Source organism: Olea europaea, unplaced genomic scaffold (assembly GCF_002742605.1).
Source record: "Olea europaea var. sylvestris unplaced genomic scaffold, O_europaea_v1 scaffold4340, whole genome shotgun sequence".
Classification (NCBI taxonomy): Eukaryota; Viridiplantae; Streptophyta; class Magnoliopsida; order Lamiales; family Oleaceae; genus Olea; species Olea europaea.
In genome coordinates, this window is record NW_019262646.1 from 1 (window position 1) to 16,705 (window position 16,705).

General features: G+C 35.2%; 1 protein-coding gene and 1 long non-coding RNA gene across 2 annotated transcripts; both read left to right on the forward strand.

Moving 5' to 3' along the window:
• Positions 1-6: 6 nt before the first annotated feature.
• On the forward strand, positions 7-2,044 carry LOC111387878. The gene is made up of 3 exons (XR_002701464.1): positions 7-252; positions 384-443; positions 1,773-2,044. It is a non-coding gene; the product is annotated as an uncharacterized LOC111387878 (long non-coding RNA).
• Positions 2,045-4,892: 2,848 nt separating this feature from the next.
• LOC111387877 (metal transporter Nramp2-like) lies at positions 4,893-10,136 on the forward strand. The gene is made up of 4 exons (XM_023012472.1): positions 4,893-5,726; positions 7,401-7,537; positions 7,716-8,368; positions 9,239-10,136. Exons 1-4 carry the CDS (start codon positions 5,056-5,058, stop codon positions 9,449-9,451), a joined length of 1,674 nt encoding a protein of 557 aa, XP_022868240.1. The 5' UTR covers positions 4,893-5,055; the 3' UTR covers positions 9,452-10,136.
• The last annotated feature ends 6,569 nt before the right edge of the window (positions 10,137-16,705 follow it).

A 16,705-nucleotide genomic window follows, 5' to 3' on the forward strand; every position in this document is an offset into this window, starting at 1 on the left:
GTTACAAAATTCAAAATATGTATCTTAGTGCTATTTAATTTTTAAACCAGACTCTATTTGGGTTCTTTCAAAATTTGAGACCTGCTGTCCCTGATTATTGTTCCCTTGCCATGAGGACGTTGATTGATCAATGTTGGTCTGTGCAACCGAACAAGAGGCCCAAGTTTTGGCAGATTGTGAAGGTATTCTGAAGGTTTTGGCAAATTGTGAAAGATCATGCATTTGTGCCTATTGTTGTCATTAATAACTCAGGTGATTGCATTTGTGCTGCCTCCATATATATGATTTTCTTTTCATACCATAACCATCAGTAGTGCCATTTTCTATGTTTATGCCTCATGTTTGAATCTCTCTCTCTCTCTGTCTCTCTCTCTCTTCTGTAGCACGATAATGCCTTTGGCGATAGCCGTGATACAAAGAAAGTTGACATTCCTAGATATGCTGTAAGTCTCTTGATATGGCAGATAATCGTTAGTTTATATTCTACTTTTATGAACCGTTCAGTTAATTGAGTGGAATCGTAGTTTCATTTATAAAATTATGCTTCTTTAGTGAATGCTTTAAGCTTATATACCAAACAAAGAAAAATCCACTACTCATTGTATCCTGCAATTTTATGTGTTTATTAAACTTGTCAGTGCCACGAGCATATATATTAAGCGGTGTTTCTCTTCTTGTTAATAGATTGTACTCCACTTTTATTTGGTTGTTATCTACAGTATACGCTGCCAGAATTATATTAAGGCTATGCTTGGATGAAAGGATGGAAAACGAGCAGGGACAGATAATTGCAATATGGATTTTCTGTCCTTCGAGGAGACAAAACTATTTTCCTTCCTTTGGCTGGGAATAGGGGTGGAAAATGAGAGGAAAAGAAGAAAATATGAGAAATTAAAAATAATTGTTCTTTTCCTTCCACTTTTCATTCCATACAAATAATAAAAATTATTGCCCTTTCATTTTTTATCCTTCCATTTACACATCGCCTAGTACTTTCTACCCTACCAAATTCTAGAAGAAGGTGTATGATAGTGATAGAAATTCCTTAGGTTCTTAATCTTTTTTAGTTGGAAATTGGTATGCATTTTACCTACTGCTGCTGCCCCTTTGTGTTGCAAGTGTTCAGAATTAAACGGCCTTAATATTCCAGAAAATTCAAATTAAACATGTAAGAAATTGCAGGATAATTCAAAATTATATACTTGTTTCTAAGAACTGCATGCAATTCAATAATCAAATTCTCTTCCTCCTGAGAAAATGTCCCTCTTTTCTAATTAGGCCTTAAATAATTAATCCACCTTAACCTGCAGCTCTTTCCACACCGTTGAAGCCCTTCAAGATTATCACACAATAGTGTGATCAAAAACGAAAAACATGAAAATAAAATCAAAAATGTCTGACGAAAAATAAAGTTATTACCAGCTAGTTTAGAAACAGAACTCCAACATCCATGTCTATATTTAGTTATGCGCTTTATAAGTTTTTCATCTTCTTCAGGAGACCACAAGCCTTTCCTTAACTACATAAATGCCCAACTTAGAAGTTCGGTTTAGGTCTCAAAATCTCAATTACAGCCTTGGTTGAGTTATTCTGTAAATATGAATGTATGATTAGTCAATGTAGGAATTTGTTGTTGTGTTTTATGTAATATAGGATTTTGTTCTTCCTTTTGGGGTGTGGGTGTGGGTGGGTGTGTGTGTGTGTGTGTGTGTGTGTGTGTGTGTGTGTACTATAAATTTCCAAATACTGACTTTTTTATATTGTTTGTTAAGAAAATTCTACCCAAATGAGTGATGGAGTTGGAGCTGTGTTTCTAATGAAGAGAAAGGTTCCGATGAAGAGGAGTGTTACAATGCTGAAAGGAATTCCTATCTTTTGTGTGTTCAGGGCTTAAATCTTATGTAACTAATGCTTAACGCAAATAATTTTTTCTTTTTTTTTTTGTGTATATCTATGCTATTCAGTAACCAACTATACTATAGCACTGTGTATTCAAAAAAATGTAATGAAATTATCAATTTTTATGCAATTACAAAATTTATCATTTTCAATTTTGCAAGTTAATTTACATAAATTACTGTAAAAAAATAATAATAATAATAATAACTGTTGCGAAGCACTTACGACAACGTTTTTTAAAAGTTGCTGTCAGTATCTACGGCAACGTTTTTTTAAAAGTTACCGTAGATACATATCTACGGCAACATTTTTTAAACGTTGGGTAGATACTTATCGTAATGTTTAAAAAATGTTGTCATAGGTCTACGACAACGTTTTTCAAACATTGTCGTAAATACTTACTGCAATGTTAAAAAAACGTTGCCGTATCCTTCCGAACATTGCGGTAAGTATCTACGACAATGTTTGAAAAACGTTGCCGTATCCTTCCGCTCTACAACAACATTGAGATTTGTAACATACGTCTAAGCGTTGCAAAAGGTCTATAGCAACATTTTTTGAACGTTGCAAAAAACTTTTTTTATTGTAGTGATTGCTCTACTCGAAAGAGTCTACATCAAAGGTGACATGATGAAGCATATTTTTCCAAAACTCATTCATACACATGAGCTTTAGAAGAATGGACATCGATGTTTAGCAAATTCGCTTAAGTAACAATGTGGTTGATTTATTTACAAAAGTACCGTCAGCATCCACATTCCAAAAATTAGCTCACAAGATTGAAATGCGTCTATTCAAAAATTTGCAATGATCAACATTAGGGGAAGTAGTTTTACTCTTTTTCATTCGCTTAGGTTTTGTCTTTCTGGGTTTTCTAATAAAATTTTAACGAGGTAACATTTATTTTTAATACTTTAAAAATAACTGTAATCTTTTTCTTTTGTTTGATTTTTTTGTCTTATAAATTTTTTATCAAATAAGGTTTTAAAAAGACATATATTTTATAATGTATCATTTAAAGAGAAGTATTGTATATAGTAAGTGTATTAGTGAATGACAATTATATCCTTATAGTGCTAGAAATTATTATCGTAGTACCCCCGATTCTTCCCTATAATTATAGGGTTTTGATCTTTAATAAAATTCATGTAAGTTTATTGACTTTTATTTACTCTTCCGTTTTTCTCTCTTTTCATAACATGTTATTTGTAATTTACTTAACTAAACAACTAAACTTGAATTCAAATGTGATGTTATCGGGAAAAAAATGGTGCAAAAGTATTTGTTCTTTTAAGAGGCGTTATTGCTCATTTATTTATTTTTTAGTAATTATTATAGACTGATCATTGTAGTTGTTTCTTCATAATAATTTGTGATAGAAAAAATACCAATTCAAATTGAATGGATTCAAAATAATATTAATGGCAAATTATCTCTTAAGCTAGCTACGTTATGCTTGTTGACAAATGTTGTTGTATTCCATACCCTCTTATCCATATCTAGCTGAATAACCTCGTTTGTCATTTTGTTTGGAAAATAATAAAAAGAATCATATCTCTACCTGCTGGAAAAACTCTCATCCATTGAACTCTACAAACCAAGTGGTTTTGATTATTTTGATTTTGATTCGTTTTGTGCTTCACAAAAATTGTGAAGTGAAAATTGTTGCGTAAATTCCATGATTTCACTTTTGTACTTTGTCTTAGTTATTTATTATTTATTTTGAAATATTTTGTTCTTTGTTTTTGGTAAGGGAAAACTGATTATTTTCAAATACATATCAATTCAAGTAAATTGGTCGCAACTTGGGATGGAGATTGCAATACTTCAATTCAGAACCTTGTTAGGAGCAGGTTTTAGCTTACGTCTTTCTTTTTATTAGTACGATAAATTTGGAAACGTTTTAATAAGAAGAAGAAGAAGGAAATCTTCCAAAACTCGTTTCTTCATGTGAAGTAAGTCGACGGATTTTATTTTATTACGAAAATAAGATATTGCTAAAATATACCTATTTTTTTTTCCTAAGTAATTTATTTTCAATAAATTGGATCGCATAATTAATATTTTCAACCTTTCCAACCCATGTGGTACAATTCATATACTAATTTAAGCATCCTTAAAATGCTAACAATTAGCTATTAAATTTTAGGCTATTTATAGTAAACAGCATTGCAAATATGGGAACATATTTGGCCCAAACAAAAAATTAAATGTTAGACCATACATAACGAGCTAAAAATGTAAAATGATCTAACATGTATGGCTAAACATTATTCTTTGTCCAATAATACATTGTTGATTAGTCAATAAGAAGATAGATCGAAATAACATGAAAAACTTTATAATGCCCTGTTTGGTGAGGATTAAAATCAAATTTTTAATGAAATTGAATGAAATATGTGATTAAAAATTTGTGGATCATATAAAATATAGTTAAAATTACTTGTTGACTTTAACTTTTAATTTCTACCAAATAGGAGCAATATCGCATTTTTATATCAATGTGATATTTTACAAATGAAATTATAATTTTATAACTTGTTGAAATTCTGATCAATTAGGGGAAAAAAATTCTTATTTTAAAACTTATTAGTTGACTAAAATATATTTTTCAAAGCTTAGCTCTCGTTTGTTTCCTATTATTTACTCATTAAAATGAAAAATATGACTGTTATCCATCAAATCAAGCCATCATATTTCACTTTTTATTTCTTTTATGAAATTTATAATGACTATATTTTTTAATTTTATTTTTACATTAATGTGTACCAAATGACCTTAATCAAACCAATTATGCTAAATGGACAGCACAGGCCCTGTGACAGGGGACTGAGGCCTCAGCCTCAGATCCGAATTCAGATTAGACGCGTCGGTTATATTTTAAGAGAATGCTATTTGTACCCCTAGCGTTTACCCGCCTCTCACATCGGGGGTGGGGCCCGTGCCGGGTAACACGTCCGGGTGCAAGCCCTATATAAATATTGCTAAGGTTCCGATAGATTGTTGCCATGTAAGAATTTGCGAGTGTCAAGCATGCTTGATCTATAAATTCCCACGTCCCACGAGCAGCCGGATTCTCCACCGTCATCTTGGCCTATAGCAACCACCATCCATTGATCCACGGCGTTCCTCCCTTCCCCAACCTAAACCCATCTCATGGGAAAAGGGAATGGAAATTCGAATTATACAATGAACCCACCTCAAGAACAAGACAATACACCCTCAGATTCCCCAAAAGTCCAAGTATTAGAAGCGCAAGAACCGGAACCGGTAAATGAATCTCACCGTCTATTACCCTCACCACTCCGGTCAACTGAGAATAGTGTAAAAACAGAACAAGAAGATGAAGAAGACGTTGCGTATGAATCCGGTGAAAAAATTTTGATTCATGATTTCGAATTGGATTCCACCAGCTCCACAGATTTTAGCAGTGTGCCACCGTTTTCGTTTAAGAAATTGTGGTTATTTACGGGTCCCGGTTTTTTAATGAGTATTGCCTTCTTGGATCCTGGCAATTTGGAGGGGGATCTGCAGGCTGGAGCAATTGCCGGCTATTCGTTACTCTGGTTATTGATGTGGGCAACCGTGATGGGTCTACTGATCCAGCTTCTGTCAGTGAGAGTGGGTGTGGCAACCGGCCGGCACTTGTCCGAGCTGTGCCGGGAGGAGTACCCTGATTGGGCCCGGCTTTTGCTTTGGTTCATGGCGGAGCTGGCTTTGATCGGGGCGGATATTCAAGAAGTTATTGGCAGTGCAATTGCTATACAGATTTTGAGCCGTGGGATGATCCCCCTTTGGGCTGGGGTGTTGATTACTGCTTCTGATTGGTATGTTCTTGTATCTTTATTTTTTTTGGATTTTATTTATCATTTTGTAGATAAGAAATTCTGAAAAGAAAACTGGGGAAAAATACTACGATTACTATATATGTTCTTAAAATTCGAAATCCAGGTTTTTCGTCTCTTAGACTCAAATTCATTTCCATTAATTTCTCAGTGTAGATTTAGTTTTAGTTCTCGATTAATATGTTAGTTATTAAGTGTGTTTTGATAGTGAGTTACACTCTGCACGTCGTTCTGAGTTGTACTTTTTATATTTGGTGGAAGCCAACATTACTTTGGTAGTGCGAGTGTGTGTGTGTATACATATATTTTTGGTGAAAGTTGGTACCTTTACTTGTTGGTGGAAGATGATATTAGTTGGGCATTAAAGGCGCTTTTTGTGGTGGAAGTTGCTATATATTTGTCACATACTGCTAGTTGCGTGAGGAAATAACTGTTTTTCCCATGTATCTGAAAGTGGACTTTCTTTTGTGATTGCATTTGGGTTTTATCATACTCAGATACCACTCATGGCTTACTTGCTCCTGTTCCATGATAAGCCAATCATCTTTGGATTTAAAACGAACTATTACTTGTCTTGGTCTTCTTCTCAATCAATCTTACTTTTGGCTTCTTAAAGTTAATAATGGGACTGAACATGGTAAAATATTATTTTTGCAACTACTTCTCCAACTCATTTATCTACTTTTTACCCGAAAGTTGAAAAAAATGAAATAAAGGTCTAGACTTGCACAGACTTACATCTAAAAGGGGTCCCTCTCTACACTTTTCTAAACCAAGACAATTTTGTTATTGGTTTGAGATGAGTTCTCAATTAGTGTTGGGTTGAAGAGGCAAGGTTAGGAAATTTGTAGACCAGTGGCTATACCGAAGAGATGTGGGGCTGGGTTTTGAGGAGGGTGGAGAAGGGTACCAGAGTTTTGTTGATGATGCATGGTAGGATCCGATGGTGATGGAATTTGGGAATTTGAAGGTATAAGATGGGGCAAGGGGGTGGCAGTGAAGGGATGGAGGTACAGGTTATGGGAAGGGGATTGTGGAGGCCTGTAAAGGTGTAGGTAGACTTGTACGTTGAGGGGGAAGGGAGGGAGGACATACAAAGTAAGATATATCTTTGCAGCTTATCCTGATTGTTCGATAAACTTCCCAGCACCCTTTGGGATTGTCTAATCACTATTCACTATATTTCTAAAAGAGAATCCTAGATCACTCATCCAAATAAACAATTGAAAGTACAACATAATATGAGATTCATTATTAATCTCCCCTTATCCCATATTGGGTGTTAAGTGACAATCTAATTTTTATTTCAAAAAAATAAAATAAATAAATCGGGTAGCTGCGAGCCTACCAAGGCCAAGTTGGAGAGGCAAACCGAGTTGGGGTTTTTGGAAACTAGCTAGCACGCACTCAGCTCGACCATATGTGAGCACGAGCTGGCTAATGTGGTGGGCTGACCCGTGCTTGACGGAGAACGAGCCAAGTGGCTCGGCTCGGCTCGGCTCGGCTCAAGCTCCCTACCCATGAACCACCAAAAGGAGCTTCAGTATTATACTCTTTTTTATTGCATATGTGATGCTTGTATGTACCAGTATGCATTTTATTTCATGGGAGTTTCAATTTGATGACTAAAGTTGATTTTGTCAACATGTCATACAGTTTTATGTTTTTACTTCTTGAAAACTACGGAGTGAGGAAGTTGGAAGCTGTTTTTGCTGTTCTTATTTCAACAATGGCACTTTCGTTTGCTTGGATGTTTGCTGACACTAAACCTAGTGGAAAGGAGCTTCTAATAGGTTAGTCACTTAATTATGCTGTGCACACTTGTAAAGAAAATGATTGGATATATTACTTATAGATAACCTTTTCCCCTCCCCAACAAGAGGAATGATGGAAATAGATGGGAACTGAAAGGAAAATAAAAAAAAGGCATCTGTATGGATTACTAATAATGTCTGTTTGTAATCTCTACAGGTCTCTTGGTTCCCAAGCTCAGCTCAAGAACAATTCGACAAGCTGTGGGAGTTGTGGGTTGTGTAATAATGCCTCATAATGTTTTCCTGCACTCTGCTTTGGTGCAGTCAAGGAAGATTGACCCTAACAAGAAAGGTCAGGTCCAGGAGGCTATTAATTACTATGGAATTGAGTCCTCAGTTGCTCTCCTTGTCTCCTTCATGATCAATCTATTTGTCACAACTGTCTTTGCTAAAGGGTTCTACGGCAGTAAACAAGCAGATGGGATAGGCTTAGTAAACGCAGGACAGTATCTTCAAGAGAAGTATGGTGGTGGACTGTTTCCAATTCTCTACATATGGGGTATTGGATTATTGGCAGCTGGACAGAGTAGTACTATTACTGGCACATATGCTGGACAGTTTATAATGGGAGGATTTCTTAACCTTCGGTTAAAGAAATCGTTGAGGGCATTAATAACTCGAAGTTGTGCAATTTTACCAACTATAATGGTGGCGCTGGTTTTCAACAAATCAGAAGCATCCTTAGATATATTGAATGAATGGCTCAATGTCCTACAGTCTATACAGATACCTTTTGCACTCATCCCACTTCTGACCTTGGTGTCCAAGGAGCAGGTCATGGGAGTCTTCAAAATTGGGCCTGCTCTTGAGGTAAATAAAAAATTCCATTGTTATATCATTCTAGTGCAAACCAAAGCTTTGACAATTGTGTTCATGAAGATGACATATTAGACTGCAAGAAATTAAATTTATAAAGAATGCACGACTTCCTAGCCCCCCAAAAGTACCATAGTATTGCAGTTTGTTTAGGGTTCTTTAAGTAATTTGCTCAAGACATTGCTTCAAGCAGATGCAGGCTATACGAATAAGTATTCTGTTTTATTTAGTGGTAAGAGTACTATTTGCATAAGAAAATTTATTTTTACAACTGAAATCTGAATCTCACTAGGTATCCATCAACTGAAAATTAATTGATTGCATTCTAGGGATTATGTTATTGAGTTTGTGAATCAATCTTCTATTAATGTTAATATCTTTCAAAGTTGATTTCAATGAATACTGCTGCCTTGTTTGCCACAGCAAAATAGAGAGAGAGAGAGAGAGGGAGAGGAAATAATTCTTTTTATCGCAAGTTATATACAGCTTGCACAGAAATCATGTAGGATTCGCATTGATACTGTTCTTTCTGTTGTTGCCTGCCTAAACAAAATGTCTGTAATATTTTTGTGATTCTTTGACACAAGAAACTAAGAATTACAAGCACATCTCTAACGGTCATTCCTAGTAACACAGTTCATCGCTCCCTATTCTGGCACTTGAGATTATCTTTTTCTGTTTTCTCTACATCTATTAGCTAACCAGTAAAGTCCAGTTCCATTTTATTATAGTTTGCTGCATATGACTTGTTGGGAACCTCGGGATTTTGAGTGATAGAAACAGATCAATATCTTCTATTTTTGAGGGTGTACACAAGGATCTATCAATTCTATGTTATCATACTAATGTTAATCTGTAATGCAGAGAGTTGCATGGACAGTGGCTGGCCTGGTGATAGTGATTAATGGATATCTTTTGCTAGACTTTTTTCTGTCTGAAGTTAATGGGCTGCTTTTCGGTTTTCTCGTTTGTGCTGGAACAGCAGCGTATGTATCATTTATTGTATATCTTATTTCACATAGTGGTAGTGAACTTTCAAATTGGCTAAAACAATTATTCTCCAAGGGGAATGCGTAGCTGGACATTGAGCTGATGATTTTCTGTCTGATTTGCTGATTTTGAATGCCTTAAATAGCATTCTCCAAATCATAATCAAATTAAATAAGAGTCGGGACATTCCTCTGCCTTTCTCGTTGGAAATCATACATCTAACATAGTGCATTCATAGAGGGAAAATGTACGTGCTAAATTGTACAGCATGAGCAGATAAAAACTGGATGGAGGTGCTTTTCTGTCATCACTGGACAAGGTTCATTGTACTTATTTATGGCTGTCCATATGTAAAACAATTTTCTTAGTCCTCAATTTTGTGAAATGAATAGTATTTCATTCAGTGTAGCCAGATATGTATTTGTTAGTTGCTATAAGGTACTTTAATCAAATCAAGTTGAAATGAGTTTTGGTATTCTGAGACCAGTTGTTGTTATGGACCTTTCTTGTTTGTTTGTTTGGTGTTTTCCTTGTAATCATTCCATTTTTTAGTTAGACCAATGTCATCAAATCATCATTGCCGTTGCATTTTGCTCTCTCTACTCTCCCCCGTCCCCATCATGGACGCGCAAAAAGTTCAACTCGGGAGATATTCACATCAACTTGAAGTGTCCTATGGATTCGTTTGCTCACTAGCTAGTATGTAATTGATGCTAGCAGACTGTTGTATTGATGTGTTCCACCTGCTTATTGTATATTTATATTGTGCTCAGTTTATCGAGTTCCAGTGCTCTTTTTCTTCATGTTTAGGCTGTTCCTTGGGTGGTTTTTTAGGGTCAATGAAATTTCTTGGCGGCCTTCGGTATTTACTACGGTGCTCAATTTCTGAGGGGCTAATGCAATCTTAGCCTTTGTGAAAGCAGCAAACAAAGAGACAGAGTCACACTCCCTCTTTTTGAGATAGGAAGTTAGTCAAACAACTTTTGCTTTTCGCTTTAGAATTTGGCATCTTTGCTGTTGGTTCTCAATCGCACAAGGTTGAATGGGAATAGTGTGCAGATTTTTGCAAGTCACTGTCATTATTCCTTCAACAAAAGCATCTTAGAGATGATGCAAGGATCCGTGATTTCAACATATATGCTCACTTTCTTGGCCTTGATTTGAAAAACATTGTATTATTAGTCACTAAACTCATAGGCGAGCAAAACTCATACGCAAGCATGTCGTATGGTCCGCTCAGTCGAATTCCGTCGTTTAAGGCTTTGAAAATGCATTTTTCGTTATTCTGAATAATTGTCCTAATTTTAATTATATTAGGATTTTAATTCCAATTAGACTTGATCATTATTTTTATTTCTTATAGTTATCTAGGAGTTTAGTTATTCTACAGATTTTATTTACTGTTGTAAATATGAGTTGTAAGCCTTATGCCAATTAATTGAATTTAAATTGAATAAAAATTTCGAGAAGTTTCTCAAATTATTCTCTCTCCTGTGTTATTTGATCTTTTAAATCAATAAGTTTGAGTTTTTGCGAGATTATGCTCTTTCCGATTAGTTTTTGGTCAGTTTCAACATTAGTCGCTTGATATGTAACGATGTGCAAATGTGGTAAGTCAATAGGAGAGTCGAATGACTTGATTAAATTAAAAAAAAAAAAAAAAAGGATTTAGAGACTAATTTGAATATTATTATAAGTTTAATGACCACCAATATTATACAATTTGTAGTTTAATTGAAATCTATAACTCCAGGGTATAGCTTCATAGACGAAATCTTTAAACCTCGAGACTTAGGCTCATACCCTTTTCATGCTAATTGTACACTAATGATTTGACATTGGGATTCAAAGGTGTAGCAACGTCTCTGGGTAGGCCCTGCGAAAGGGTATTTTTAAAGGACAAAACTACATGTTCGCATGGCCTGCACAGGACACATACATGAGGAGTGAGTGGGGTGATATTTTTTGACAATATTTTAATCACATGGTACCCACCCCATGTGAGTGTTTTATAAAAATTCAATAAACCATTCTCCTGTACATATGACATTTTCCAGTTTTAAAATTGACAAAGTCAACGTAACCATTTTTCGCATAAGCAAATTTTTTTTGTCATTCATCACAATGGTCTTGTAATGATTAAAAGATAAATATACCCTTAATATGTTATACAATTATAAAAATGTGGTGGTATTTAAAATACAATAATACCCTTTTAAGTTACAAAGCAAAAATTAAACACTTCTCACTTAAAATTTCAAAATCAAGTCTTTTTTTTATCTATTTACTCCAACTAAAAATTCTTTCATTTTTCATTTGTTTCAACCTTAAAATCTCAAAAATTTATCAAAGGCTCAATAATATAAATCGGTAAGTATAATTATGTATATTCAATTTTGCTTTCGTTAAATAAGTATATTGTTTCAAATTCATGACCGTTTGTAAAATTGTCGTCCCAACCATTTGGGCATGTAGAACAATTGGTCCAGAAGGTTGGGCCACCTATTAACAGTAGGATCGTCCCAGCTATTCGGGTCAATTGTTAACGATCAACCAACTCGATTTTTTTGGGTCCATATTATCTATTTTTTTGTTAAATCTGTTTTATAATGTAGATATAGGATCCGCTACAGTATTTGTTTGTTACTTTGGCGAATTTAATAAATGAAAATGATTGATTGACATGAAAATGGACGAGAAAAAGATGTGGTGTTATTGAAATTGTGATAATATCAAGTACATTATATGCAGACGTGTATCATGATTTACGGAACAAGCTCGATGTTAATTCCTTTCAGTACGATATGAAATTGGGATTTCTATTCAATGAGTATATATCAATTTCAAGTTCACTGGTAAATGTTACTTCTGAAACTGAAATGAAGTTTTTAATTGAATTGAGCCAAAATTGCACGATTCCTATTTGTCTAACTTTAATGAAGAAGAATGTTCCGAAGAGTGAACATAAAGATCTCAATGGAGGGGATCGTAATGTGAATGATTTTTGGAACACAGTAGAGATAGCTTGTGAGAATAATATGATTATTTCTGAGACAGTTGTTCCTTACCAAGATCTTACTATTAGGCATAGAATTCCCTTGGTAGTTCAAGATAGCTAGAATGAAAATAAATTTACAATTGAAGATTTCATTACTTTTATTCTATCAAAAACATGAATTGGATGGGAGCTCACAGATTGGAACGAGTGCTTCGTCATGTAATTGTTTGCACGTGGTTTATAATGATGAAAATTTGTCAAGCAATTGTTTGAAATAAAGAAAGATTTGTAGGAAGTTGTGCAATAGATTGCATTGAAGTACAACTTTAAGTTTGAAGTGAGAAAATCAAACAAGTCGACTTACACAATTATCTGGGTTGATGATAGTTGTCGTTAGCATTTGGGAGCGACAAAGAAGTATACGAATGAGTTCTTTATTATTCGCAAGTATGCACTAGAACAAACTTGCAAAGTGGGAATTCGCTAAAATGATCACATGTGAGCCCTAGTATGGTTATTGGTTGACGAATAATGCACAAGTTTAATATCACAATACGTAGGTTTTGAAAATTGCTGTCCCAACCATTTGGGCATGTAGAACAATTGGTCCAGAAGGTTGGGCTGCCTATTAACAGTAGATCGTCGCAGCCATTTGGATCAACTGTTAACAATCAACCAAGTCGATTTTTTTTTGTCCTTATTATCTATTTTTTTGTTAAATCTGTTTCATAATGTAGATATAGGATCCGCTACAGTATCAGTTTGTTACTTTGGTAAATTTAATAAATGAAAATGATTGATTGGCATGAAAATGGACGAGAAAAAGATGTGGTGTTATTGAAATTGTGATAATATCAAGTACATTATATGCAGATGTGTATCATGATTTACAGGACAAGCTCGATGTCGATTCCTTTCAGTACGATATGAAATTGGGATTTCTATTCAATGAGTATATATCAATTTCAATTTCACATGTAAATGTTACTTTTGAAATTGAAATGAAAATTTTAATTGAATTGAGCCAAAATTGCATGACTTCTATTTGTGTAACTTTAGTAAAGAAGAATGTTCCCGAGAGTGAACATAAAGATTTCGATGGAGGGGATCGTAATGTTAATGATTTTTGGAACACAGTGGAGATAGCTCGTGAGAATAATGTAATTATTTCTGAGACAATTGTTCGTTACCATGATCTTACTATTAGGCATAGAATTCCCTTGGTAGTTCAAGATAGCTAGAATGAAAATAAATTTACAATTGAAGATTTCATTACTTTTATTCTATCGGAAACATGAATTGGATGGGAGCTCACAGATTGGAATGAGTGCACAGTTATGTAATTGTTTGCACGTGGTTTCTAATAATGAAAATTTGCATGTCAAGCAATTGTTTGAAATAAAGAAAGATTTGTAGGAAGTTGTGCAATAGATTGCATTGAAGTACAACTTTAAGTTTGAAGTGAGAAAATCAAACAAGTCGACTTACATAATTATCTGGGTTGATGACAGTTGCCGCTAGCATTTGGGAGTGATGAAGATGTATACGAATGAGTTCTTTATTATTTGCAAGTATGCACTAGAACAAACTTGCAAAGTGGGTATTCGCTAAAATGACCACATGTGAGCCCGAGTATGGTTATTGGTCGACGAATAATGCACAAGTTTCAAAACCTACGTATTGCAATATTAAAAACATACCTATGTATTGGGTTGATGATCTACTTACCTTCAGACATCATTAAAAACATCCGTCGAGAATACAAGATCGTCATGAGCTACCAAAAGGCCTAGGAAGCAAAAAAATACACATTGGAGGATTCAATGGTTTCGACCAATGAGAGATACTAAATTGGCTAGGTATTGCGATAGCATGAGGATAATTAATCTTGACTCGACATTTTTATTGAGACGGAGAGCGAGAATCACTTCAGATATTTCTTCATAACTCTTGGACAATGCATCGGGGTTTCAAAATGCGATGCGATCCTTAATTCTACTTGATGATACAACAATTAAAGCTAGATACAAATGCAAGTTGATTATTGTTACGTGTCATGATGCAAATATCCAAATTTACCCTCTTGCATTCTACATAGTCGATGGCGAGAATGATCTAACGATGCATTGGTTCTTCAAAAGTTGAGGAAAGTAATTCAGAATGTTGAGAACCTTGCATTTGTAATCGATCGGATGCAATCAATAAGCAATCATATCGATGAAGTTTTTCCTGAGTCACATCCTAATTATTGCATGTACAATATATAAGGCAACCTGTAGATTGAGTATTGTCGTATCTCAGGATTGGACTAAGTGTTAGGCTTCAATAAAATTTGATCAGTGCAAAAATGAAACCAACCTTTACCCGTTAAATGCATATCTGACGTGTGTGTGTGAAATCATGCCAACATATTAAGTTTATGATGGGTGAGTCCCATGCCAGAGTTGTCAAATATGTCCTTGCTTCGTTCGAGAGATACACAACCCCCCAAACTTATTCTTTTCACTCAATTATCTCGAGGTTGTGTTTTAAAGCTAGGAAGTTAGGTAACTGTAGTCCTTACCCTCTCTTAGTTCGGATTGATCTTGCTATCATAAGTTCACATGTCAACAAGTGAAAGCTCTCCCAAATTTGATTGTTTCAACCCTTAAAATTAAACAAGTTACTTGCCTCGTATTGAAGGTGTAGTTTTATCAACCAAATGTCCAAGGGCTTTTTACATGTCCTTTTTTTTTTTTTTTTTTAATGCCACCTTCTCATTTGCTTTCTATCTAACCCCTGTAGCGAGCTTTTGGCCGGTGACTCCCAGACCAGTTGGTCTTAGGGCACCAGGTTTTAAACCTTTGCAGGCTTATTCACTCGAGTTATAAAGGCTTGATCAGATGACTTTTTATTAACTTTTTTCCCTTCTTGCTTTCTATATGATCCCTGTAGCGAGTTTTGGTTGGTGACTCTCAGTCTAGTTGGCTTTAGGGCACTAGGTTTGAGGATACCCTTACAGGCTTACTTGCTCGAGTCATAAAAGCTTGGAAGAAAGTATCATGTTCACACAAATTAATTTTTTATGCCTTTTATTATTTTTCTAGACATTTCGTCTTCAAAACCGACCCCCAATTTAAAATTTTCACCTAATCTTCACCTCACTGGTCTAGACAATCCACACACTAGAATTCATGCACGGAACCCTCTCTTATCTCTATGTTCCCTTATACTTGCTCAACCATTTTCAAACTGCCTTACAATAATCTACGGTGTAATTTAATAGAAGGTTATCGCTTACTTCCTACTTTATGCTCAAAACCTAGGCACTCACCTAACATGTCAAGCATGAGTGTCGTGCATAGAGAATGTCAAGTATTGCATCACAAGTATTGGTTAATATATTCGGCACCATATCCACAGTTTTGTAAGTTACACCAGTCCAATATTTACATCATAGCCGGCAAGGCTGTCAAGCTCACACAAGCACTCATGAAAGGAAATAAAGTAAAATGGATAAAATGCACAATTTTAAATTTTTTTATATATTTATATATTTATTTTTTTTTTAATTTTTTTTATAACACTCATCAAGCACGCAACATGTAAAAAAAATGAAACATATACACTAAAGAGACACAAATATTGATGAATTTATGCAAAGTGATGTAAAGATGTCCAAAATTATGTCACCCCCTCCAAAACGTAGTTAATACATTGTCATCAATGAATAATTAACAAAGGTTAAAAGACATAATTGAAGGATACTTTCATAAAAATCAAAAGTAGTAGACGATACTCCTTTGATCAATATGGAGGTGGTGGTGGGAAGATGTTTCTTGCTATACCATCATTTGGAGGTGGAGGTAGGAGCGCTAAAATCCCTCTCATCATAGATGACTGCCGCGCCATCTCATATTGGATTCCGCCAACACGTGTCTCCATGCGACCCAGACGTTCTCAAGTCTCATTCACTCGCATCTGGATGCCATCCACCCGGCCCACATATATACTCAATCAACCATTCATAGTTTCCATCTCCCTCTTGGCTACCTCGGAATCCAAATGAGCGACTCGTGCCATATCAGTGGCGATGCGGATGTCACGTCGGGCTGTTTGCATGTTAGTCGTCAAAGCTCCCATAGCCTGCTGGAGACCCTGTATGTTGCGGCTGGTTCCCGTGGTGGTGGCGAATATCTGACGCCACAACTGTGTATCCACCTTAATCTGTGGTGGTGGAGTTTGTGACATCTCTTGATCTACAAGCACTTGACCCTGCTCTTTCTGCTGCCTGCGGTGCTTATTCTCTTACTTTTCTCTGTGCTTTATCCTGGCTCTGTCTTGAGCTTCCAGTGTACTGCACT